This window comes from Epinephelus fuscoguttatus, linkage group LG12 (genome assembly GCF_011397635.1).
Source record: "Epinephelus fuscoguttatus linkage group LG12, E.fuscoguttatus.final_Chr_v1".
NCBI lineage: Eukaryota > Metazoa > Chordata > Actinopteri > Perciformes > Serranidae > Epinephelus > Epinephelus fuscoguttatus.
Window position 1 is genome coordinate 43983062 of NC_064763.1, and position 26153 is coordinate 44009214.

At 44.6% G+C, this 26153-nt stretch overlaps 2 protein-coding genes across 3 annotated transcripts in view; both read left to right on the forward strand.

Moving 5' to 3' along the window:
• Positions 1-26153, forward strand: part of csf1rb (colony stimulating factor 1 receptor, b) — a 36665-nt gene that overhangs the window by 5445 nt on the left and 5067 nt on the right. The window contains exons 2-10 of one of the 2 annotated variants that reach the window (XM_049591923.1): positions 12743-13018; positions 13222-13527; positions 13606-13748; positions 13825-13987; positions 16489-16864; positions 17046-17161; positions 17564-17672; positions 23822-23991; positions 24088-24188. In XM_049591923.1, the coding sequence (XP_049447880.1) occupies positions 12743-13018; positions 13222-13527; positions 13606-13748; positions 13825-13987; positions 16489-16864; positions 17046-17161; positions 17564-17672; positions 23822-23991; positions 24088-24188 (1760 nt within the window). Of the gene's footprint in view, positions 1-12742; positions 13019-13221; positions 13528-13605; positions 13749-13824; positions 13988-16488; positions 16865-17045; positions 17162-17268; positions 17385-17563; positions 17673-23821; positions 23992-24087; positions 24189-26153 lie in introns of both variants that reach the window. The other variant, XM_049591924.1, reaches the window with a different exon arrangement.
• LOC125898205 (uncharacterized) lies at positions 3434-8656 on the forward strand. The gene is made up of 7 exons (XM_049591937.1): positions 3434-4167; positions 4223-5565; positions 5643-5741; positions 5874-6159; positions 6303-6434; positions 6853-7059; positions 7147-8656. The coding sequence occupies exons 2-7, from the start codon at positions 5509-5511 to the stop codon at positions 7332-7334; spliced, it is 969 nt and encodes a 322-aa protein (XP_049447894.1). The 5' UTR covers positions 3434-4167; positions 4223-5508; the 3' UTR covers positions 7335-8656.

Consider the following 26153-nt stretch of genomic DNA (forward strand, 5'->3'; position numbering starts at 1 on the left):
ACAGACACAGACACAGACAGACAGAGACAGACACAGACAGACAGAGACAGAGACAGAGAGAGAGACAGACAGAGACAGAGACAGAGAGAGAGACAGACAGAGACAGAGACAGACACAGACAGACAGAGACAGACACAGACACAGACACAGACAGACAGAGACAGACACAGACAGACAGAGACAGAGAGAGAGACAGACAGAGACAGAGACAGACACAGACAGACAGAGACAGACACAGACACAGACACAGACACAGACAGACACAGACAGACACAGACACAGACAGAGACAGAGACAGAGAGAGAGACAGACAGAGACAGAGAGAGACGTGGCTCTCTGTCCGTACTCTGTTTTCATCTCAACAGTATCCGTGCAGTTGTTCTGAAGCTAACGGACACGATGCTGCAGAGTCCCCACAGATCATGGAGGCCGAGAGGTTAAAGTCAGATCTGACCTCAGGAGACGACGAAGGGATTTTAAAACTCGTGAAACAGAACCAATCAGTGAAGTAGTGAAAAGAAAACTTGTTGTGATGTATTTAATGACCTCACACATCACTGCCATCGACAGCGCTGCCTCTGTTTAAAAGCCCTGACACATCAACACTGAGCCGTCGGGCGATGTTGTGCTGTTACTGAGCATTGCCTTAGTTCCCCCTCGTCAGCCCGTCAGTTTGTTTCTATTGGCTGATTCTGCCTGTTGAATGGACGTTTGAGACGTCAGTGAATGACCTCCCTCTGACTGTCAGCTGAGCTCAGGTGAGGAGCAGACAAACAGGAAGTGAATGCAGTAAAGGAGGAGCTAAAGTCCACAGGGAGTGAGACCAAAACCAACTTGTTCCATAAGGTCAGATTAGATAGATAGATAGATAGATAGATAGATAGATAGATAGATAGATAGATCGATAGATAGATAGGCTAACTGAATGGCGTTCCTTGGCAACTCTCTGCTAGATAATGAGATGCTAACGAGCTAATACTAGCTGAGCTAAGTTTGGCAGCTATTAGATCAATATTATATGCCAGAGAACATGAAATTCCACTTCACATGCTCCATCAGCAATCATAGATGTCGTGATGACACAGTTCACATTCATGTTTGTAGTAAGATGACATGATAGAAACAGTCTGAATAAATGAAGTGTAAACACTATAATAATAGCTCCTTCAGTGACAGTCTTCAGCATCCATGGTGTGTGAAGGAGAGACTGAGGAGAATAGAGATCCACTGCTCCCAGTAAGAACACCAACATTGAGTCATATTCATGTCATAGATACTGGGTGTAAGTAAAACATTTTGGAGTATTTACATTTTTGTTGATTTATTTTATTTATGTTTAACATGATGAAACTGACTAACTTGTGTTGACATTATGGCTGTTCTTCAGCCTATATACATTCACATGGTGTTTAATGAGTTACACAATTGTAAAACACTCAGTATGTTTTCCTCAGGCTACAACAATCAAAGTCTATGACTGTTGCACCTCAGATTGTCCCACTGGTCACATGTGTCGCATCAATATGTTTTGTGTCAGATGACACGTAGGAGAGAGACAGAAGGAGACAGAGAAGATGGAGGAGAGACAGGAGGAGATGGAGGAGAGACTAGAGGAGATGGAGGAGATGGAGGAGAGACAGGAGGAGATGGAGGAGAGACAGGAGGAGATGGAGGAGATGGAGGAGAGACAGGAGGAGATGGAGGAGAGACTAGAGGAGATGGAGGAGATGGAGGAGAGACAGGAGGAGATGGAGGAGAGACAGGAGGAGATGGAGGAGATGGAGGAGAGACAGGAGGAGATGGAGGAGAGACTAGAGGAGATGGAGGAGATGGAGGAGAGACAGGAGGAGATGGAGGAGATGGAGGAGAGACAGGAGGAGATGGAGGAGAGACTAGAGGAGATGGAGGAGAGAGGAGATTCAGTATTATAAGTATGTGTTTTTACCTGATATCAGTTCAGATCACTGTCACCAACCCAACTGCAGACTGCAGGCTGGTCCTGAAGTTATGCGCCTTTGGAGTATACTGTGATGTGATTGGTTGACAGCATTCACTGGGGGTAATACTGGCCTGATGGCACCAGGGTTTGAGCAGTAGCAGCAGCCGCTGGAGAGTTACCATGGCAACAATAACTACTTTCTGTTGAGTACATAACTACACACTGTGGTCAGTACGTATTGTATCACTCTTATGCTACGTCCCAGTTCCTCCTCTTTGCACGAGCCCTTGACACGTTCACTCTGCTTGGCTGGGAAACAATATTCTGTAGCTTCATCCTCATACTCTCTCCACAGTAGTCAGTGTACGACCACCACTGTGTAGACCCCAAGCTTTACAGAAATGTATGACAAAAAGCAGCTGTGTGTATTGCAGCTTACTTTCACTGTGATGAGCTCAAACACACTCTCCCCCTCTATCTCTCTTTCTCTTAATGCACTTAATGGTTTTAATTTCACAGTAATATAAAATAAATATAAATATTAAAACAGAATATATTTGTTTAATCATGTCATTTATCAATGGAGAATAGTTGACTAAAACTAAAGGAATAAAACTAGATCTAAGCCAGTTGACACGTGCCGTCCTCCGTGTGACGAGAACCGTGATGCTGTTTATCATTATGTGGGAAATGTTCAAGAAAAGTAACGGATCTGATTGTTATGTTGTTTATTATAATGATTAGTTCAGTCACACACAGCCAAGGAGTGAAAAGAGAAAGAAATCTGATTTGCATCACATCTTGTGTCTCACCCTTTTATTTGGTGGTGGTGCTTCTCTGTCCTCCAGCAGTTACTAAAAAGTTTATGATAATAGAATATGTGGCGACAGCAGAGAGTAAAGTCCTCCTCTGGGAGCACGGTGTTAATCTGCCCCTTGTAAGAGCGTCATGAGTGGGTTGAATGTGTGCACACAGGCTGGCAGTTGTTGGACAACTGCACAGCCATGTGACATGCATTAAGTTGGTATTTGGGGCGGATGGATCGTGAATCACTGAATGGTTGATGGCTAGGTTGTAGATGACACAGTAGCAGGAACATTAAGAGAGTATTAAGAGTGGGATGGTGCAGCAAAGTGCACCCACAGTGCCTGATATGTGTGTCCAGCACTCATGAAAGAGGACAGCTAGCTCTGTGGCTCAGTGAGGCAGGTCTGGTGCTCGCCACACAGAAACAATCTGTGGCATAAAGTGACGTGTCTATGGATCAGCACAGCGTCTAGTGAGCACTTCATGTGTATAAATCATGTGTTGTGTTTGTTATTTTAATTATTATTATTTACATTATATACGAAACTGTTAGTTATAAGAATATACTCCAATGGATTTGTGTATTTATCTCAAGTATTTAGATCAATTCCCAGTCCTCCCAGCTCCCCCAGTCCTCTCAGTCCTCCCAGTTCTCCCAGTCCTCCCAGTCCTCTCAGCTCCCCCAGTTCTCCCAGTTCCCCCAGTCCTCCCAGTTCTCCCAGTTCCCCCAGTCCTCCCAGTCATCTGGTGGATCTTTGTTCAAGAAAACACTCAGATAGACAAGTTTCACACTGAAATAAAATCATGTCTAACTCAGTGACTGAAGGTGAACTTTACAAGATCTGTGTCCAACACACACACACACACACACACACACACACACACACAAACACACACACACACACACAAACACACACACACACACACACACACACTCAGCGTTAGTTGTTTCACTTCCTGTTTTGTGGCACAGAAACATTCAGATTGAGAAACTCGCTGACGTGAAACCTTCAGCTGTCACATGGAAGTTTACAACATGTTTATCTCTGATCAATTATTGATCTATTCACTGATCACTGTTTATTCAGGGGGTGGTGTTCATGTGGAGTTCAGGTGGTGTTCATGTGGTGTTCATGTGGAGTTCAGGTGGTGTTCATGTGGTGTTCAGGTGGAGTTCAGGTGGTGTTCATGTGGTGTTCAGGTGGAGTTCATGTGGTGTTCAGGTGGAGTTCATGTGGTGTTCAGGTGATGTTCATGTGGTGTTCAGGTTGAGTTCAGGTGGAGTTCATGTGGTGTTCAGGTGGTGCTCAGGTGGCGTTCAGGTGGAGTTCATGTGGTGTTCATGTGGAGTTCAGGTGGTGTTCAGGTGGTGTTCATGTGGAGTTCAGGTGGTGTTCATGTGGTGTTCAGGTGGTGTTCATGTGGTGTTCATGTGGAGTTCAGGTGGTGTTCATGTGGTGTTCAGGTGGAGTTCAGGTGGTGTTCAGGTTGAGTTCAGTTGGTGTTCATGTGGTATTCAGGTGGTGCTCAGGTGGCGTTCAGGTGGTGGTCAGGTGGTGTTCAGGTGGAGGTCAGGTGGAGTTCATGTGGAGTTCAGGTTGAGTTCAGTTGGTGTTCATGTGGTGTTCAGGTGGTGCTCAGGTGGCGTTCAGGTGGTGGTCAGGTGGTGTTCAGGTGGAGGTCAGGTGGAGTTCATGTGGAGTTCAGGTGGTGTTCATGTGGTGTTCAGGTGGTGTTCAGGTCTCCAAAAGTAGATCAGGAGCCAGAGCCTTCAGCTATCAGGCTCCTCTCCTGTGGAATCATCTTCCTGTTACGGTCCGGGAGGCAGACACCGTCTCCACATTTAAGACTAGACTTAAGACTTTCCTCTTTGATAAAGCTTATAGTTAGGGCTGGCTCAGGCTTGTCCTGTACCAGCCCCTAGTTAGGCTGACTTAGGCCTAGTCTGCCGGAGGACCCCCCTATAATACACCGGGCACCTTCTCTCTCTCTCTCTCTCTCTCTCTCTCTCTCTCTCTCTCGTATCCTATTACTGCATCTTGCTAACTCGGCCATTCTGGATGTCACTAACTCGGCTTCTTCTCCGGAGCCTTTGTGCTCCACTGTCTCTCAGATTAACTCATATCACAGCGGTGCCTGGACAGCGTGACGTGTGTGGTTGTGCTGCTGCCGTGGTCCTGCCAGATGCCTCCTGCTGCTGCTGCCATCATTAGTCATTAGTCATACTTCTACTGTTATTATACACATATGACTATTGTCACACATGTATACTGCCAGATATTAATACATACTTTCAACATATTGTACCACAGTAGCCAGAACTATAACTATAATATTATTACTTTCATTAATGTTGTTGTAAGCTACTGTCATTACCTGCATCTCTCTCTCTCTCTCTCTCTCTCTCTCTGTCTCATTGTGTCATGTGGATTACTGTTAATTTATCATGCTGATCTGTTCTGTACGACATCTATTGCTCGTCTGTCCGTCCTGGAAGAGGGATCCCTCCTCAGTTGCTCTTCCTGAGGTTTCTACCGTTTTTTCCCCGTTAAAGGGTTTTTTGGGGAGTTTTTCCTGATCAGCTGTGAGGGTCCTAAGGACAGAGGGATGTCGTATGCTGTAAAGCCCTGTGAGGCAAACTGTGATTTGTGATATTGGGCTTTATAAATAAAATTGATTGATTGATTGATTGATTCAGGTGGAGTTCATGTGGTGTTCAGGTGGTGTTCATGTGGTGTTCAGCTGGAGTTTAGGTGGCGTTCATGTGGAGTTCAGGTGGTGTTCAGGTGGAGTTCAGGTGGTGTTCATGTGGCGTTCAGGTGGAGTTCATGTGGTGTTCAGGTGGAGTTCAGGTGGTGTTCATGTGGCGTTCAGGTGGAGTTCATGTGGTGTTCAGGTGGAGTTAAGGTGGTGTTCAGGTGGAGTTCATGGGGAGTTCATGTGGTGTTCAGGTGGAGTTCATGTGGCGTTCAGGTGGAGTTCATGTGGCGTTCAGGTGGAGTTCATGTGGTGTTCAGGTGGAGTTCAGGTGGTGTTCATGTGGCGTTCAGGTGATGTTCATGTGGAGTTCATGTGGAGTTAAGGTGGTGTTCAGGTGGAGTTCATGGGGAGTTCATGTGGTGTTCAGGTGATGTTCAGGTGGAGTTCAGGTGGCGTTCAGGTGGCATTCATGTGGATTTCAGGTGGTGTTCAGGTGGAGTTCATGTGGAGTTCAGGTGGAATTCATGTGGAGTTCATGTGGAGTTCATGTGGTGTTCAGGTGATGTTCAGGTGGAGTTCAGGTGGAGTTCATGTGGTGTTCATGTGGTGTTCATGTGGAGTTCATGTGGTGTTCAGGTGGTGTTCATGTGGAGTTCAGGTGGAGTTCAGGTGGTGTTCAGGTGGAGTTCATGTGGAGTTCAGGTGGAGTTCATGTGGTGTTCAGGTGATGTTCATGTGGAGTTCATGTGGAGTTAAGGTGGTGTTCAGGTGGAGTTCATGTGGAGTTCATGTGGTGTTCAGGTGATGTTCAGGTGGAGTTCAGGTGGCGTTCAGGTGGCATTCATGTGGATTTCAGGTGGTGTTCAGGTGGAGTTCATGTGGTGTTCAGGTGATGTTCAGGTGGAGTTCAGGTGGAGTTCATGTGGTGTTCAGGTGGTGTTCATGTGGAGTTCAGGTGGAGTTCAGGTGGTGTTCAGGTGGAGTTCATGTGGAGTTCAGGTGGAGTTCATGTGGTGTTCAGGTGATGTTCAGGTGGAGTTCAGGTGGCGTTCAGGTGGCATTCATGTGGATTTCAGGTGGAGTTCAGGTGGAGTTCATGTGGTGTTCAGGTGGAGTTCATGTGGAGTTCAGGTGGAATTCATGTGGAGTTCAGGTGGTGTTCAGGTGGAGTTCATGTGGTGTTCAGGTGGTGTTCATGTGGAGTTCAGGTGGAGTTCAGGTGGTGTTCAGGTGGTGTTCATGTGGAGTTCAGGTGGCGTTCAGGTGGAGTTCAGGTGGCGTTCAGGTGGCGTTCAGGTGGAGTTCATGTGGAGTTCATGTGGAGTTCAGGTGGAGTTCATGTGGTGTTCAGGTGGAGTTCATGTGGAGTTCAGGTGGCGTTCAGGTGGAGTTCAGGTGGCGTTCAGGTGGTGTTCAGGTGGAGTTCATGTGGTGTTCAGGTGGTGTTCATGTGGTGTTCAGGTGGAGTTCAGGTGGTGTTCATGTGGCGTTCAGGTGGTGTTCAGGTGGAGTTCAGGTGGAGTTCATGTGGTGTTCAGGTGGTGTTCATGTGGAGTTCAGGTGGAGTTCATGTGGTGTTCAGGTGGAGTTCATGTGGTGTTCAGGTGGAGTTTATGTGGTGTCTGTGGTGTCTTGGTGTCTAATGTGGTGTCAGTGGTGTTCATGTTAGCAGTGTCTAGTGTTGGTGTTCTATGGTGTTCATGTGGTGTTCAGGTGGTGTTCATGTGGTGTTCAGGTGGAGTTCAGGTGGTGTTCATGTGGCATTCAGGTGGTGTTCAGGTGGAGTTCAGGTGGTGTTCAGGCTGTATTTATTTATCCAGGTCTGTTGTTTTGGGACAAATGCTTTAACTTCAGTGGCACATTATTGTTGTTGTTGTTTACTCTGTGACTTTAATAAACAACTGTATCAACCATGTAGATTTACCATGTTAGCATGTTAGCATGTTAGCAGCTGTTACTGTGCGTCCGCAACAAAAGCTGCCAGAGCTGCAAAGGCGTCAGGTCTAATTCATTTTCAATGGACATGTGGCGACTAGAAGCATTTTGAGCTGCAAATGACCAGCAACCAATCAGAATGTAGATGTCCATCGCTTGTGTGGAACCCAGAAAACATACTCGGAAACTTTTAGTTCCTACCAAACATTCGTTCCTACTTCAAAACAAGCAGCAGCCTGAAGTAGCGCTGGAACCTCTCCCCATTCAGCCGCAGCTCCTGCACCAGCCCATGGTATTCCCCGTGCTGTTCACGGCCCGGGAGGATATCGTGAACCCAGAGCCGATGGTGGCTACATCCACAGGTACCACACGGCAGCACAAATTACAAGAATGTCTTCTTCCATGTTGAATCAATACACAACTGTGGACAAGCGCACGTACTTATACAATTTCTTTGTGTTCTGGAACGCTTGTTATTTGCGGGAATGCAATTCATTTGCTCTCCTTACCACCATTTACAGCTTTGGTCATATTTGGTTCGGGTTCGGCCCACTTGACATGCTGCTGTGTTGTGCTACGGCCTGCTCAAGTGCTGGAATTTGTTATTTACGTGACAACGCCTGAACACAACACAGGCTGTGTGTTTAATGTTTAATGTCAGAACTATTTAGACTTTTTATTCTGCTTTCATTGTCACATTTCTGTGCTCCAGCCAGTAACCTGCTTTGCAGCTCCTTTAAATCAAGAAGCATAATCGAACGTTCAGAATTTGACTCATGAGCAACTTGAGCTGCCACAGATATTTTACCAGCGGCGCTGCTGGAGCAAATTCAGCTATTTTGCAGTTGTGGCAGCTTTTGGTGTGAACGCACAGTTACTCAGCCTCAGCTAACAGTTGGAGTAGTTGTAGCTCGTGATGGTGCTGTGTGTGTGTGTGTGTGTTGTTGTTACTCAGATGTGTGGCTGTAGTTTTCCTGTAATATCTCCGTCACACCCTGAACTCTACGTCCGTCATATTGTCAGAGTCGTCACTCTGATCCTGTCAGACTGTTTAATATTTCCGTCACGCTCTGTAATAATTCTTCTGACATATTAATGAGCTTGCGGCGCCGCTCCGTCCCCGTCAGAGATCACAACATATTTCACATTAAAAGCTGCTGTAGGTGGCCTATTCCTTTGGGTTTTAATTTCACAGGACTTTTATTGTGAAAATCAGAGGAACCTGAATTCTGTTCGTGTCGTGTAAAAACTGAAGTTTTACTTCAGGCGTCTTCACTGCAGGGGATCACCATGACAACCTGCCTGCTGCCATGACGATGGGCGCAGCCCAGTCACCCACCCAACCGGACGGCGACCCCGCCCCCAGGCTGGCGGAGCTGATCGAGGATCAGCAGGAGGCGCAGTGGAGGACGGAGGTCCTGGATCTGCTGAAACAGCTGGTCCTGATCCAGAAGGAGGTCGCCAGAGGTCAGGTGCAGGTGGCCCAACTGCTAGGAACTCTGGGAACTCAGGTGGGTTTAATCTGGTTTAATCTTAGTTGAGACAGAATTTATCTCAGGTTTAGTTGAATTTAGTTGAGATTATCTTGGGTTACATTTCAGTTTAGTGTATGTTTAGTGTAGATTATCTCAGGTTTAGTTAAATTCATTTGAGATTATCTCAGGTTTAGTTTAGCTGAGATTATTTCAGGTTTAGTATAGTTGAGATTATCTCAGGTTCAATTGAGATTATCTCAGTTTAGTATAGTTGAGATTATCTCAAGTTTAGTGTAGTTGAGATTATCTCAGGTTTAGTCTCATTGAGATTATCTCAGGTTTAGTCTTGTTGAGATTATTTCAGGTTCAGTTGAGATTATCTCAGTTTAGTATAGTTGAGATTATCTCAGGTTTAGTGTAGTTGAGATTATCTCAGGTTTAGTTAAATTCATTTGAGATTATCTCAGGTTTAGTGTAGTTGAGATTATCTCAGGTTTAGTTAAATTCATTTGATTTTATCTCAGGTTTAGTTTATCTCAGGTTTAATGTTGTTGAGATTATCTCAGGTTTAGTTAAGCTGAGATTCTCTCAAATTTAGTCTCACTGAGATTATCTCAGTTTTAATGTAGTTGAGATTATCTCGGCTTTAGTTTATCTGAGATTATCTAAGGTTTAGTCTTGTTGAGATTATCTCAGGTTTAGTCTTGTTGAGATTATCTCAGGTTCAGTTGAGATTATCTCAGGTTTAGTATAGTTGAGATTATCTGAGGTTTAGCTCAGGTTTTGTTGAGATTATCTCAGTTTAGTGTAGTTTGGGTTGTGGTGGTCAACCTGCTCGATGTGCTCAGAGCTCAGGCTGAAGTAAGATGATATAAACTGGTTCAGACTTGGTCTCACTGACAGTGTGGATTTTCAGACCAGATTAAACCGAACCGGTCTAATCTGGTTTATTCTGATTTAATATGGTGTAATCTAAACGACAGTCTGTCAGTTGACGACCTGAATCTGATCACATGTTGATGATGATGTCACCTCGTCTGATCTGGTTGAAACCGGTCTAACCAGTGTTCTGACGTGGTGTCTCCAGGGCTCCCAGCAGATCCAGGACCTGCAGAACGTGGCTCGTCACCAGAGTCTGCTGGTTGAGAACCATCAGGCGTTACTGCTGCAGACGTCACGTATCGCCACCCAGCTGCAGGAACTCGCCAAAAAACCTGCTGCGCCACTGCTCACCGCCCCCGGCCAATGAGATCCTCTGATTGTACCGACAGTGGAAAATGTTCTGAGCCAATAAGATCGAGTTATTCAACTGGACGTTTATCTTAACTTTATTGTATCTGCTGATCAATAATCAGTACCCAGCTAATCAATAACCAGCTAATCAATAATCAGTAACCAGCTAATCAGTAACCAGCTGATCAATAATCTGTAACCATCTGATCAATAACCAGTACCCAGTGAATCAAAAACCAGCTAGTCAAAAATCAGTACCCAGCTAATCAATAATCAGTAACCAGCTAATCAATAATCAGTACCCAGCTAATCAATAATCAGTAACCAGCTAATCAATGATCTGTAACCAGCTAATCAATGATCTGTAACCAGCTAATCACTGATCTGTAACCAGCTAATCAATAACCAGTAACCAGCTAATCAATAATCAGTAACCAGCTAATCAGTAACCAGCTGATCAATAATCTGTAACCATCTGATCAATAACCAGTACCCAGTGAATCAAAAACCAGCTAGTCAAAAATCAGTACCCAGCTAATCAATAATCAGTAACCAGCTAATCAATAATCAGTACCCAGCTAATCAATAATCAGTAACCAGCTAATCAATGATCTGTAACCAGCTAATCACTGATCTGTAACCAGCTAATCAATAATCAGTAACCAGCTGATCAATAACCAGTAACCAGCTAATCAATGATCAGTACCCAGCTAATCAATAATCTGTAACCAGCTAATCAATAATCAGTAACCAGCTGATAAATAACCAGTAACCAGCTAATCAATGAGACTGATGTTAATCAATGATGATGCTAATCATCAAGCTTCAACATTAAGATATTGTTTTTCATTAAAAATCAGGAAATTTATTAGAAACATGTTGATAAATGATCAATAAAGGTGAACACATGTTGTCTTTCTCACCTCTTGATGACATCACAGCAGCTCATTGGCTGAGCCAATCAACAGCTCACAATGTTTCTGATTTCATTCACAGAAAAACGCTCTTCTTCTCTTGTTGTAAAGTCTGCTGTGTCGACTCTTCTTCTCTGATTTTAAATAAAGTTATTTTGTTTCATCCGAACAGTCGTCACTTCTCTGTGTGTTACTGTGTGTTACTGTGTGTCTGTGTGTCACTGTGTGTTACTGTGTGTTACTGTGTCTTACTGTGTGTCTGTGTGTCACTGTGTGTTACTGTGTGTTACTGTGTGTTACTGTGTGTCTGTGTGTTACTGTGTGTTACTGTGTGTTACTGTGTGTCTGTGTGTCTGTGTGTTACTGTGTGTTACTGTGTCTTACTGTGTGTTACTGTGTGTCTGTGTGTCTGTGTGTTACTGTGTGTTACTGTGTGTTACTGTGTGTCTGTGTGTCACTGTGTGTTACTGTGTGTTACTGTGTGTTACTGTGTGTTACTGTGTGTCTGTGTGTCACTGTGTGTTACTGTGTGTTACTGTGTGTCTGTGTGTCTGTGTGTCACTGTGTGTTACTGTGTGTTACTGTGTGTTACTGTGTGTCTGTGTGTCACTGTGTGTTACTGTGTGTTACTGTGTGTTACTGTGTGTCTGTGTGTCACTGTGTGTCACTGTGTGTTACTGTGTGTTACTGTGTGTCTGTGTGTCTGTGTGTTACTGTGTGTTACTGTGTCTTACTGTGTGTCTGTGTGTCACTGTGTTACTGTGTGTCACTGTGTGTTACTGTGTGTCTGTGTGTTACTGTGTGTCTGTGTGTTACTGTGTGTTACTGTGTGTCTGTGTGTCACTGTGTTACTGTGTGTCACTGTGTTACTGTGTGTCTGTGTGTTACTGTGTGTCTGTGTGTTACTGTGTGTTACTGTGTGTCTGTGTGTGTCTGTGTGTTACTGTGTGTCTGTGTGTTACTGTGTGTTACTGTGTGTCTGTGTGTTACTGTGTGTTACTGTGTGTCTGTGTGTTACTGTGTGTTACTGTGTGTCACTGTGTGTTACTGTGTGTCTGTGTGTTACTGTGTGTTACTGTGTGTTATTGTGTGTCACTGTGTGTTACTGTGTGTCTGTGTGTTACTGTGTGTTACTGTGTGTCTGTGTGTTACTGTGTGTCTGTGTGTTACTGTGTGTTACTGTGTGTCACTGTGTGTTACTGTGTGTCTGTGTGTTACTGTGTGTCTGTGTGTTACTGTGTGTTACTGTGTGTCTGTGTGTCACTGTGTGTCACTGTGTGTCTGTGTGTCTGTGTGTTACTGTGTGTCACTGTGTGTTACTGTGTGTCTGTGTGTTATTGTGTGTCATTGTGTGTACAGCAAATAACACTTCAACAAAGGTCCCCGACTTTAAAACCGTGTGTGGAGACACGACGTAGGAAATGACCAGTATCATGGCACACAATAACTGTCCAATCAAGGCTGAGTATGTAAATTAGCTCACCTGCACCCACCCCAGGTGTCAGGTGTGTGACAGAGAAGAGTCTGAACGAGACAAAGATCCGCCAGAACCTCAGAGACGACCATCAGATCAGAGAAACTTTAGCTGACTGCGTAAGAAGCCCCTGCAGTCTGTTGGTGGGTGGGCGGGGTCAGGTGTTATAATCCCACCCATCAGCACATATGGGCGTGGCCATGTGTCGTCATCACTGACAGTGTGTTACAGAGTTGTTGTTGACCTGACGCTGTGTTTGTTTCAGATCCTCCTGATCCTCCTTCAATCCGTCTCAACTCCGACTTTCTGCCAAACCAAACCGAGGTGGTTCTGACCGCTGGCTCCACCTTCACCCTCAGTTGTCACGGTAACATTTCAGTTGGTTGGACCTTCACTGCGTTCAATCTGTTGTACCGGGACGGACTGCAGAACCCGGTGGAGATCAACAGATCGAACCCCAGACACACTGGAACGTATCGTTGTGGGTACATCAACCAGAGCCTGGAACACCTGAACACCTGGATACACCTGTATGTCAAAGGTAAGACTGACTGAGGCCACGCCCCCTCTCCGAGTTACTCCTCCCCCTGAGTTGAGTTGTCCTCGTCATATGTGCCATATGTAAGAGGGCGGAGTCAGATCAGACCTCCAGAGACCTCATAGACTGGTTCTGACCTGCTGTCACCTGCCGATGTTTCTAACACTTAAAATTGGCCTTTATTTCCCATGATGCACCTCTGTCAGACCCAGCTGACCCCGACAGCGTCTTCGTCACACCTTATCGTCTCCCTGATGTCAAGGAGGGCCAGGACTTCCTGTTCAGGTGTCTGCTGACCGACCCGTCGGTGACAAACCTCACCCTCCAATCACATGACAGTGCCATGGGCAAGGGGCGGGGCCTGCCTCAGGGCATGAACGTGACCTTTGACCCTCAGAGAGGAGCCCTGATCCGAGACCTGCAGATGTCCTTCACAGGACACTATGTTTGTTCAGGCTGGAAGGACGGACAAGAGTTCAGATCCAAACCTGTCAACCTGCTGGTTTCCCGCAGTAAGACCCATCTGTCTGTCTGTCTGTCTGTCTGTCTGACTGTCTGACTGAGTGACCCGTCCATCTGTCTGTCTGCAGGGCTGCGTCTGTGTCATCCTCCATCTCTGTCCATCAGTCAGGATGAGTTTGTCCGTCTGGAGGGAGAGACGTTCGAGGTCACCTGTCTGGCCAGGAACCCAAACAACTTCTACAACCTCACCTGGACTCACCCGAACAGGAAGGTCAGAGGTCACCTGACTGTCTTCTGTCTTGATGGACTTCCTGTTCTGATCTTCACTGTTTGTTTTTTTCTTCCAGAAGCCCCCACACGTCTTCGTCAGCTGTCTCCATGGCAACTGTCTGAACAAGAACAGCACTCTGATGGTCTCTGATGTCACTCTGATGGACAGCGGCACCTACACCTGTACTGCTCACAACGAGGCTGGAGTCGCCACAGCAACCACGCAGCTAAGAGTTGTGGGTAAGATCAACGAATCAAATCCAGATAAAAGAACGAGATCATGACTCGTTAAAAAAAAGAGATACCAACAAACCTCTGATCTGTGGGAACCAGAGGGAACTAATGAGAACCAGGTGATTAGAACCAGGGCCCAGTATTTCAAAATGTAATCTGGATCAGAATAATCTGGATAATGAAATCCTCCTTTTCTCAGTCAGGGATCAAGGTGATCCTGCTGACTTTATCTGGGTATTTCAAAACATTGCCAGTGTGGATCACTTTGATCCCAATCTGACTGGATACGGATTTCCAAATCTTACAACTCCGCCCCCGGATCTGAAACTTGGCGGACTATTTCACTAAAGGAGCAGTTGGTAGCACAGCTTTCACATCAAAATGTAGGTTTACCGTTATCTAATGTGTAGCAAAAAAAAACAACAATCAGACAACTGCAGCTCGTCCAGAACGCTGCTGCCAGAGTCCTCACCAACACCAAGAGAGTGGAGCACATTACACCAGTGCTTAAATCGCTGCACTGGCTTCCTGTGTGTCAAAGGATAGACTTTAAAATCTTGTTACTTGTCTATAAAGCACTAAATGGTCTCGGGCCTAAATACATCTCTGATATACTTGTACATTATGAAGCATCCAGACCCCTCAGATCATCTGGAACAGGTTTACTCAGTGTTCCCAGGATCAAAACCAAACAAGGTGAAGCAGCCTTTAGTTTCTATGCTCCCCGCCTGTGGAACAAACTTCCAGAATATCTGAGGTCGGCTGAAACTGTCAGCTCATTTAAATCAGGGCTTAAAACATTACTATTTACTGCAGCTTACCAGTGAACTAGATATGTAACTTATTGTTAGGATAATCTGTAGCTATTGTTTTTATATTTGTCTGCTGTTGCTTTTGCTTTATGTTTGCTTTTTAAATGCATTTTCTGCACTGTTTTTCTTGCTTTTAGCTTTTGTTTTTAATGATCTATTGTTCCTTTAATGTTTTATCTTAACATATTTCCCTTGTAAAGCACATTGAATTACCTTGTGTATGAATGGTGCTATATAAATAAAATTGCCTTGCCTTGCCTTGCCTAGCGTTTTTAAGACCATACGAAGGCCACCCACCATCTCGTGTGAGCCCGCTATTTGAATTGTCACCTAATTCAAATGTGGGCGTACCGATCTCTAATTGAGCTGAGGTCATGCTAACGGTAGCTAACGCAGCTCCATTGACTTGCATGTTAAGTAGCTAGCAGCCTAGTGAGGTAGCTGACTTTGTTAATGTATTTTGCGGTCTATGGTTTAATTTAAAAGGCCATATGTCATACATGAACTCTTTAAACACCAACCTGTTCAGAGTTTAACGTTATGTTATTGCCAACACAGCGGACTTGCTCTGTGTGCAGAGCAGACTGCTGCAGTATAGGAAAAATACACAGGACTAGTATGAATTATGCAGTTCATTCAGAAATGTCAGAGGATCGAGTTTTGGTATGCTACAGTAATGCTGGTGATGTGCTTTCTGTACTTAAACAATTTCTGTGACTATTGTGGATTCCTGACAGAGAATGGAGACTGAGAGGGCGGAGAGACAAATTGAAATGGCTGACAAGCAGCTCAAGCTGATGCTGCTTCAGCAGAGAGAGACAGAACTGAAGATAAAACTTCTGGAAAAGAAGCTCACCTCAGACCTGTGAGCAGTCTTTAGGTTCTGTGACACTATTTAGATTTACATTTTGTTTCTAATTGCTTTTTTAATACTTTGTTTGAACTGCCATGTGCTTATTATGTTAATCCCTGTGTTGTTTCTGTCACTCTCTGTAAAGAAAAGAATGTGCTATACAAATAAATTTGCTTTGCATTTCCTTGCCTTTGTCTGACCACAAACATATGTTGGATGTTTTGGTACAAACAAGTTACAATGTTAGGTGAAATTAGACGTTGAGAAATAGGTCTGTATTTGCTACTCTTATTTACAGCAGTTTCAGGAAGTATGGCCAAACGATATTTGTCTATGCTTGAAATTACTTACAACTAAAACACTAATTTAGATTAAGTGTAATGAACATCCTGAGTAACAATATCTAGGAGAAGTGGAGCTGAGGCTTTGTCAAATCCACCTCTGAGGTGGGATCCAAATAATACTGAAATTTGGTATCAAATTGATCCAGATATCTGCCTTAACTTTTGAAATACCCAAATGCAGCCTTTATCTGGATTAAAGGGAGGATGGCATTACCAGATCTGAATCCTGATCCTCAGGATCTGTGTTGAAATACCAAGTTTTTAGATCAGATCAGGATTTAATCCAATCCGGCCAGGATAATCCTATCAGATCACTTTGAAATACTGGGCCCAGGTGATCAGAACCAGGTGATCAGGACCAGGTGATCACCTGTTGGAATAAGAAACATTTTGGGAGCACACAGATCTGATGCGGAGGCTGAGACAGCTCCAGGTGCATCTCTCAGGATGAAGATGAACAAACTGAATGTCTCTCCTCTTCCTCTTCTTCCTCACCAGATCAACCCTACCTGAGGATCTACCTGCAGGCTAATGCTAACGCTAAGACCACGGAGGCCAACGAGGAACTGGTGGCTAACGTTAGCAGCATACTGATGGAGGTGAAAGAAGAGCTAGCAGCTAACGTTAGTAGTGATTCATTGGAGGTGAACGGGGAGCTAACTGCTAATGTTAACATTAGAATGGATGTGAAGCGGGATAGCAGTGCTAACATTAGTGGCAGTAGCACAGTGGAGGTGTACGAAGGTCTGGATGTGATGCTGACCTTTGTGATAGAGGCATATCCTCCAATCCGGAACTGGCGCTGGACGACCTCAACACACTTCAGCAACAACAGCACGGCGTACCTGGAGAGCTACGTTACAAACAGCTACAGGTTAGCATGCTAACAGCCACTGGCTAACGCTTTCAGATTTCTACTACAGGTCAGACCTGAGACACTAAACATTCCACCTTAAGGTTTGTTAAGGTGTAAAATCTCATGTTGCAGTTTGTTACGGTGCTATGGATGGTTTAAGGAGGTATTGTTGTTTTAAGGTGGTATTGTTGTGTTCCAGGTCGGAGGCTAGCTTGCTGCTGCAACGGGTTCGACAGGAAGATCGGGGTCAATACTCGTTCCACTTTGTTAACTTGTTCTTTAACGGCTCGCAGAATATCAACCTCCGAATTTACCGTAGAAACTTTTCCTCGTCTTCCTCAACCTTTTCCTCTCCTCCTGTTCCTCTTCTCCTCTTCCTCCTCCTCTTCCTCATGTTGATGCATGTTATTGTTGTGTTCCAGGTCGGAGGCTAGCTTGCTGCTGCAACGGGTTCGACAGGAAGATCGGGGTCAATACTCGTTCCACTTTGTTAACTTGTTCTTTAACGGCTCGCAGAATATCAACCTCCGAATTTACCGTAAGAAACTTTTCCTCGTCTTCCTCAACCTTTTCCTCTCCTCCTGTTCCTCTTCTCCTCTTCCTCCTCCTCTTCCTCATGTTGATGCAGAGTAAATCAGTTTTAAAGATGTCAGTGTTTATATTTTATTTTTAATCTTGGAGCTCAACAGAGACACAAAATAAAAACTACTCCCTCAGGTTCTCCGAGTGTCGTCATCAGTCAGGAGAAGGACATGTTGACCTGCAGCAGCTCTGGATATCCACCACCAATAATCCTCTGGTACACCTGCGCTGGCATCCACGACACGTACGTACTATCCAGACTGAGCATGTGCTGCCAGTGCCCCCTGCAGACAGCAGAGGTCATTACTAACAACAGCCTGATTCAACTGGAACAGAACAACAGTTAAACTTTGTCCTGGGGGCGAGCTGACAGAGCGTTGGGTGCAGGATACAGGACATAGGACACAGGCGATATGAGATAGGGTGTAGGATACAGGATATAGGACATAGGGTGTCGAATACAGGATATGGGACATAAGGTGTAGGATACAGGATATAGGACATAGGGTGTACAATACAGGAGATGGGACATAGGATGTAGGATACAGGATATAGGACATAGGGTGTACAATACAGGAGATGGGACATAGGATGTAGGATACAGGATATAGGACATAGAGTGTAGGATAGAGGATATAGGACATAGGGTGTAGGATACAGGATAAAGGACATAGGGTGTAGGATACAGGATATAGGACATAGAGTGTACAATACAGGATATGGGACATAGGGTGTCAAATACAGGATATGGGACATAGGGTGTAGGATACAGGATATGGGACATAAGGTGTAGGATACAGGCTATAGGACAGAGGGTGTACAATACAGGAGATGGGACATAGGGTGTAGGATACAGGATATAGGACATAGAGTGTAGGATAGAGGATATAGGACATAGGGTGTAGGATACAGGATAAAGGACATAGGGTGTAGGATATAGGATATGGGACATAGGGTGTAGGATACAGGATATAGGACATAGAGTGTAGGATAAAGGACATAGAGTGTAGGATACAGGATAAAGGACATAGAGTGTAGGATAAAGGACATAGAGTGTAGGATACAGGACATAGAACATAGGGTGTACAATACAGGATATGGGACATAGGGTGTAGGATACAGGATATAAGACATAGGGTGTAGGATATAGGATATAGGACACAGGGTGTAGGATACAGGGTATAAGACATAGGGTGTAGGATATAGGATATAGGACACAGGGTGTCGGATACAGGATATGGGACATAGAGTGTAGGATACAGGACATAGAACATAGGGTGTACAATACAGGATATGGGACATAGGGTGTAGGATACAGGATATAAGACATAGGGTGTAGGATATAGGATATAGGACACAGGGTGTAGGATACAGGGTATAAGACATAGGGTGTAGGATATAGGATATAGGACACAGGGTGTAGGATACAGGATATGGGACATAGGGTGTACGATACAGGATATAGGACATAGGGTGTAGGATACAGGATATGGGACACAGGGTGTAGGATACAGGATATAGGACATAGGGTGTAGGATACAGGATATAGGACATAGGGTGTACGATACAGGATATATGACATAGGGTGTACGATACAGGATATAGGACATAGGGTGTAGGATACAGGATATGGGACACAGGGTGTAGGATACAGGATATGGGACATAGGGTGTACGATACAGGATATAGGACATAGGGTGTAGGATACAGGATATGGGACACAGGGTGTAGGATACAGGATATGGGACACAGGGTGTAGGATACAGGATATGGGTCATAGGGTGTAGGATACAGGATGTGGGACACAGGGTGTAGGATACAGGATATGGGTCATAGGGTGTAGGATACAGGATGTGGGACACAGGGTGTAGGATACAGGATATAGGAACAAAATAAAAAAACTTTTAAACAGGTCAAACATATAAACATTTATTTATATTTGGCACCTGATTGTTTCACGGTTACTTTAAGTACAGGAGACATCAGGCTGCCTGTTCACCCCTTCACTACACTAAGGTAAAAAAAAGAATGATGACATCATAGATTATCAGAATCAAACAACAAAAATGGAAACGTTCTCACAGGTCTCTGTGGCGCCATATTTGAATAGGATCAGGATTACTGTGATAGAATTACTTTGATAGATTACTGTGATAGGATTACTTTGATAGATTACTTTGATAGATTACTGTGATAGGATTACTTTGATATGATTACTGTGATAGGATTACTGTGATAGGATTACTGTGATAGAATTACTTTGATAGATTACTGTGATAGGATTACTATGATATGATTACTGTGATAGGATTACTTTGATAGATTACTTTGATAGATTGCTGTGATATGATTACTGTGATATGATTACTTTGATAGATTACTGTGATAGGATTACTTTGATAGGATTACTGTGATTAGACAGCAGATCAAAGTGAATCATTTCCAGGTGTTCTTGATGTTTGCTGCCACCTGCTGGTCATTGTTTCACAGCTCGACACAAACACAAAGAGAAATGTTCAGACCTGCTCTGATAAGAACAGCAGCAACCTTTCTGTCCAGCTGTTGTGTTCCTCACCCTGTTTATTTCACCTGCTCCAGGTGAGACAGGAAACGTAAAGGCACCTGTTCATAGGTCTGCACTGACTCGTGTTAATCAGTGTTTCAGACGTACAAACTAAAAAATCAAAAACAAATCAGAGGGAAACAAACACAACATCATATAATTAATGAAAGATCCTTTATGTTGTGTGAATGTTGGCGCCCCCTGCAGCCCAGGTAAAGTACTGGTAATCTGGATTGGGGGTCCTTAAAGTGTGATCCTGGATCAGAGTGATCCTGTCCTGGGGGTCTTCCAGAGAGTGGGTTCAGTGGAAACTCTGAGTATGTTCACCCTGACATGAGGGAAACTCTGGGTTTTCACAACAGGAAATAATTTTGACAACAGAGGAAATAATTTTAAAGGGAAATTTCGGTTTATTTCAACCTGTCTCCTATCGTCCGAAATTAGTTTCAAGTCACTAGTGACATAGAAATAATAGTTAGCCTGTTAGCCGTTAGCCTAGATACAGCCGTAGCGTCAAACCTGTTAAAACGTAAGTGAACGGGCATCCTTTCAAGTGCAAAGTTAGTCCACTAAACAAGCTTTTTTTCCACAAAGACTGCCTCATATCATTAGGATAAATGTCAGAGAACATATAGAAAACGATATGTAAACATGTTGTCTTACCTTACCGGTGTGCTGCCATGTTTGTTGTTTACCATTTAGCTAAGGCTGCAACCGGTCCCATTCCTTGCAACAGAGGCATTCCTCTTCTGTGGGCACTGGGGCACAGCATTCACAGGTACACCACCAATCTCCAGAGCTACGCAGCCTTGCAGCAGCCATTCCTCCTCTCTCGTCCTCTACCTGTTGCGCCTCTCTCTCTCTTCTCCTCCGTTCTTCAATTTCACGAAGCTCTTCGTCAGTGTATTCTGGCTCAAATAAATAAGGGCGGCCATCAAACTCTGCAAAATCAAATTCCTCCTCCACAAAGTCGAAGTCTGGCAAAAAGTCAGCCATTATTCTATAAATCTTTCATAAAATAAATGAATGAACTTTTCAGGCTACTGTCTGGTTCTGCCTTCCAGGATAGGAGACACGTTGAAATAAACCGAAATTTCCCTTTAACAACAGAGGAAAATAATTTTAACAACAGAGGAAATAATTTTAACAACAGAGGAAATACTTTTAACAACAGAGGAAAATAATTTTAACAACAGAGGAAATACTTTTAACAACAGAGGAAATACTTTTAACAACAGAGGAAAATAATTTTAACAACAGAGGAAATAATTTTAACAACAGAGGAAATACTTTTAACAACAGAGGAAAATAATTTTAACAACAGAGGAAATACTTTTAACAACAGAGGAAAATAATTTTAACAACAGAGGAAATAATTTTAACAACAGAGGAAATAATTTTAACAAAGGTCAAAGGTCAAATTTATTTATATAGCACATTTAAAACAACCGAGGTTTGCCAAAGTGCTGTACAATCTAGAAAGCACTAAAGTATTAAAATACAACTATAGAAATAGAAAAATACAGCATTAGAACACACAAGAGTAACAATAGAAAACAAAATAAAGTGCACAATAGGCACAACATTCAATAAAAACAGTCCATACATCGGCAATGTTCGGCTCAACATGCGTCAAATGCTAACGAGAAAAGATGGGTCTTCAGCAACGACTTAAATAGTCTGGGCAGATCTAATATACAGTGGTAAACTGTTCCACAATTTTGGGGCAGCCACCGCAAAGGCTCGGTCGCCTTTAGTTTTGAGCCTAGATATCGGGACATCTAGAAGCAACTCATTTGATGACCTCAGAGCTCTAGCTGGTGTGTGAACATGGATGAGTTCAACTAAGTACTGGGGGGCCAGACCATTCAATATCTTAAAAACAAATATCAAAATCTTAAAATCAATCCTGCAGCGGACAGGAAGCCAATGCAAAGAGGCCAAAACCGGTGTGATGTGGTCACGTTTTTTCGTGCTGGTCAAAAGGCGAGCAGCAGCATTTTGCACTAGCTGCAGACGCCGCAAAGAAGGTTTATCTAAGCCCACATACAGAGAGTTGCAGTAATCAAGCCTAGACGTAATGAAGGCATGGATAACTCTCTCCAAGTCTTTGGGTGAGAGATAGGGCTTTACTTTGGCGAGCAGGAGAAGCTGAAAGAAAGCACCTTTGACCACAGAACCAATTTGCCTATCAAACTTAAAAGCACTATCAAAAGTGACACCAAGGCTTTTAATAAAAGAACAGTTTTTGGAAGCCAAGGGGCCCAGAGCACCAACAGAGTCATTTACAAATTCCGGATATCCAAATACAATAACCTCAGTCTTATTATCATTTAGAGTCAGGAAATTTAGGCCCATCCAAGTTTTTATGTCATTAAGACAAGCTAACAGAGGCTGCAGAGAGTCCTTACATTTTAATTTTAAAGGAAGGTACACTTGGACATCATCTGCAAAGCAATGAAAAGAAACATTATGCTTACGGAGAATGGGACCTAGGGGCAGCATATATAAAGAAAACAATAAAGGGCCCAAAATGGAGCCTTGGGGGACCCACAGGTAAGAGGGCCACATTTGAGGAGAATTCACCCAGATGGACAGAGAAACTCCTGTCGGTTAGGTACGACTGTAGCAACTTGAGGGCAGCACCTTTAATGCCTACACAGTGATCTAGGCGTGATAAGAGGGTCCTATGATCAACAGTATCAAAGGCAGCCGTCAAATCTAAGGTCACCAGGATAGCGGCACATCCTGAGTCCACAGTTAAGACAAGATCATTAAACACTCTTAAAAGAGCAGTTTCAGTACTGTGACCAGACCTAAAACCAGACTGAAACTTCTCATAGATATCATTTTGTACTAAAAATAATTGCAACTGTACAGCAATTACTTTCTCTAACACTTTGGACAGGAAGGGTAATTTGGAGATGGGCCTGAAGTTGGAGAGAACAGAGGGGTCCAGGCTGGGCTTTTTAATGAGTGGCTGCACTATAGTATGTTTAAAAGGGGCAGGAAAGCACCCTGAACTAAAACAGTTATGAATCAGAACAAGAATAAAAGATCCAACTGAATCAAAAACCTCTTTAAAAAGGTGCGAGGGAATACTGTCTGAGAGGCAGTTTGTGGGTCGCATCCCACAAACTATATCTGACAGAGAGGACAGTGATATAGGCTCAAACTGGTCAAAAACAGCTGGGCACATGGGTGGGTCAGAGGGATCAGGCTCAGCAAGACAAGGTACAGAATGAAGAGCAGAGATTTTCTCGACAAAAAAGTTGAGGAAATCATTACAGAGAGCAGGAGTTGGAACAATGGGAGCAATATAGCGTGGGTTAACAAGAGAATCTAAAACATTAAACAGAACCTTTGGTTTATCAATGTTGTTTGAGACAAGGTGCGAGATGTAAGTGGTTTTAGCAGCTTTCACCGCTTTCTGATACTCCAATAAGCACTCCTGTAGAATCCCAACGGAGACATGCAACTTGTCCTTCTTCCACCTTCTCTCAGCACGCCTACAAGAGCGTCTGAGAGCACGTATAGAGTCATTTATCCATAGTTCAGAAATTGCCTTAGGGAGTTTGATGCAAGGGAGCGATGGCGTCCAAAATGCTAGTGCATGTGGAGTTAAAAAGAGCAACAAGCTCTTCAGCACTAAGGGCACCATACCCCTCCACAGGAGAATGCAACAGACAACAGAGGAAATAATTTTGACAACAGAGGAAATAATTTGACAGCAGAGGAAAATAAAAATGAGTCAACATTGTGAACAGAATCAAAGAGAAAGAAACTGAATAAAAAACTAAAAAACATCTCATTCTCCACCTTCTCTGCAGGTGTGGAGAGGACTCCACCAATCAGGTTTCTTCAGCTGATGTGACCTCACAGGAGGAAGAGGAGGAAGTTAAAACACGCCTGAGTGTCCCTGTGTCACCTGGTGATGATGTCACTGTGGAATGTGTGGCCTACAATCAGATGGGAGAGTCCCGTGACGTCTTTAACCTCCGTAGGTGTCTGAAGACCTGACTGACTATAAAACCTGTCATGACTGAAGGCGTCGCCTCGATGTTGTTGTTGATGTTTATGTTTGTGTTTCCTGCAGGAGAACCTGAATGCATCTTCACGTTGCCTCTGATCGGAGCTCTAAGCGCCGCCGTCTTCCTCTTCCTGCTGTCGTCAGTCTTCTTTTACAAGTGGACACAGGTACGTTTGTCTCACTGTTATCTGTGTCACAGACTGCCTGCAGAGGAGCCTCCTGCAGAGGAGCCTCCTGCAGAGGAGCCTCCTGCAGAGGAGCTGCCTGCAGAGGAGCCACGGTGGTACCGGCATGTAATTTCAACCCATTACGTGCTGCCACCACGGAATGCGGTGTTAAGAGGTCGTTTTACTTATTTCTGTGAGATCAGGTGAGTGTCAGTGTGTCTCATTGTGTCTCATTGTCCTCAGTGTGCCTCTGTGTCCTCAGTGTGTCTCAGTGTCCTCAGTGTGTCCCTGTGTCCTCAGTGTGTCTCTGTGTCCTCAGTGTGCCTCTGTGTCCTCAGTGTGTCCCTGTGTCCTCAGTGTGTCTCTGTGTCCTCAGTGTGTCTCATTGTCCTCAGTGTGTCTCAGTGTCCTCAGTGTGTCTCATTGTCCTCATTGTGTCTCAGTGTCCTCAGTGTGTTCCTGTGTCCTCAGTGTGCCTCTGTGTCCTCAGTGTGTCTCTGTGTCCTCAGTGTGTCTCAGTGTGTCCCTGTGTCCTCAGTGTGTCTCTGTGTCCTCAGTGTGTTCCTGTGTCCTCAGTGTGCCTCTGTGTCCTCAGTGTGTCCCTGTGTCCTCAGTGTGTCTCTGTGTCCTCAGTGTGTCTCATTGTCCTCAGTGTGTCTCAGTGTCCTCAGTGTGTCTCTGTGTCCTCAGTGTGTCTCTGTGTCCTCAGTGTGTCTCTGTGTCCTCAGTGTGTCTCATTGTCCTCAGTGTGTCTCTGTGTCCTCAGTGTGTCTCAGTGTGTCCCTGTGTCCTCAGTGTGTCTCAGTGTCCTCAGTGTGTCTCTGTGTCCTCAGTGTGTCTCAGTGTCCTCAGTGTGTCCCTGTGTCCTCAGTGTGTCTCAGTGTCCTCAGTGTGTCTCTGTGTCCTCAGTGTGTCTCAGTGTCCTCAGTGTGTCCCTGTGTCCTCAGTGTGTCTCTGTGTCCTCAATGTGTCTCATTGTCCTCAGTGTGTCTCAGTGTCCTCAATGTGACTCATTGTCCTCAGTGTGTCTCTGTGTCCTCATTGTGTCCCTGTGTCCTCAGTGTGTCTCAGTGTCCTCAGTGTGTCTCTGTGTCCTCAGTGTGTCCTCAATGTGTCTCATTGTCCTCAGTGTGTCTCAGTGTCCTCAGTGTGTCTCATTGTCCTCAGTGTGTCTCTGTGTCCTCATTGTGTCCCTGTGTCCTCAGTGTGTCTCAGTGTCCTCAGTGTGTCTCTGTGTCCTCAGTGTGTCCCTGTGTCCTCAGTGTGTCTCAGTGTCCTCAGTGTGTCTCTGTGTCCTCAGTGTCCTCAGTGTGTCTCTGTGTCCTCAGTGTGTCTCTGTGTCCTCAGTGTCCTCAGTGTGTCTCTGTGTCCTCAGTGTGTCTCTGTGTCCTCAGTGTCCTCAGTGTGTCTCAGTGTCCTCAGTGTGTCCCTGTGTCCTCAGTGTGTCTCTGTGTCCTCAGTGTCCTCAATGTGTCTCAGTGTCCTCAGTGTGTCTCAGTGTCCTCAGTGTGCCTCTGTGTCCTCAGTGTGTCCCTGTGTCCTCAGTGTGTCTCTGTGTCCTCAGTGTGTCTCATTGTCCTCAGTGTGTCTCAGTGTCCTCAGTGTGTCTCTGTGTCCTCAGTGTGTCTCAGTGTGTCCCTGTGTCCTCAGTGTGTCTCTGTGTCCTCAGTGTGTCTCATTGTCCTCAGTGTGTCTCTGTGTCCTCAGTGTGTCTCAGTGTGTCCCTGTGTCCTCAGTGTGTCTCAGTGTCCTCAGTGTGTCTCTGTGTCCTCAGTGTGTCTCAGTGTCCTCAGTGTGTCCCTGTGTCCTCAGTGTGTCTCAGTGTCCTCAGTGTGTCTCAGTGTCCTCAGTGTGTCTCAGTGTCCTCAGTGTGTCCCTGTGTCCTCAGTGTGTCTCTGTGTCCTCAGTGTGTCTCATTGTCCTCAGTGTGTCTCAGTGTCCTCAATGTGACTCATTGTCCTCAGT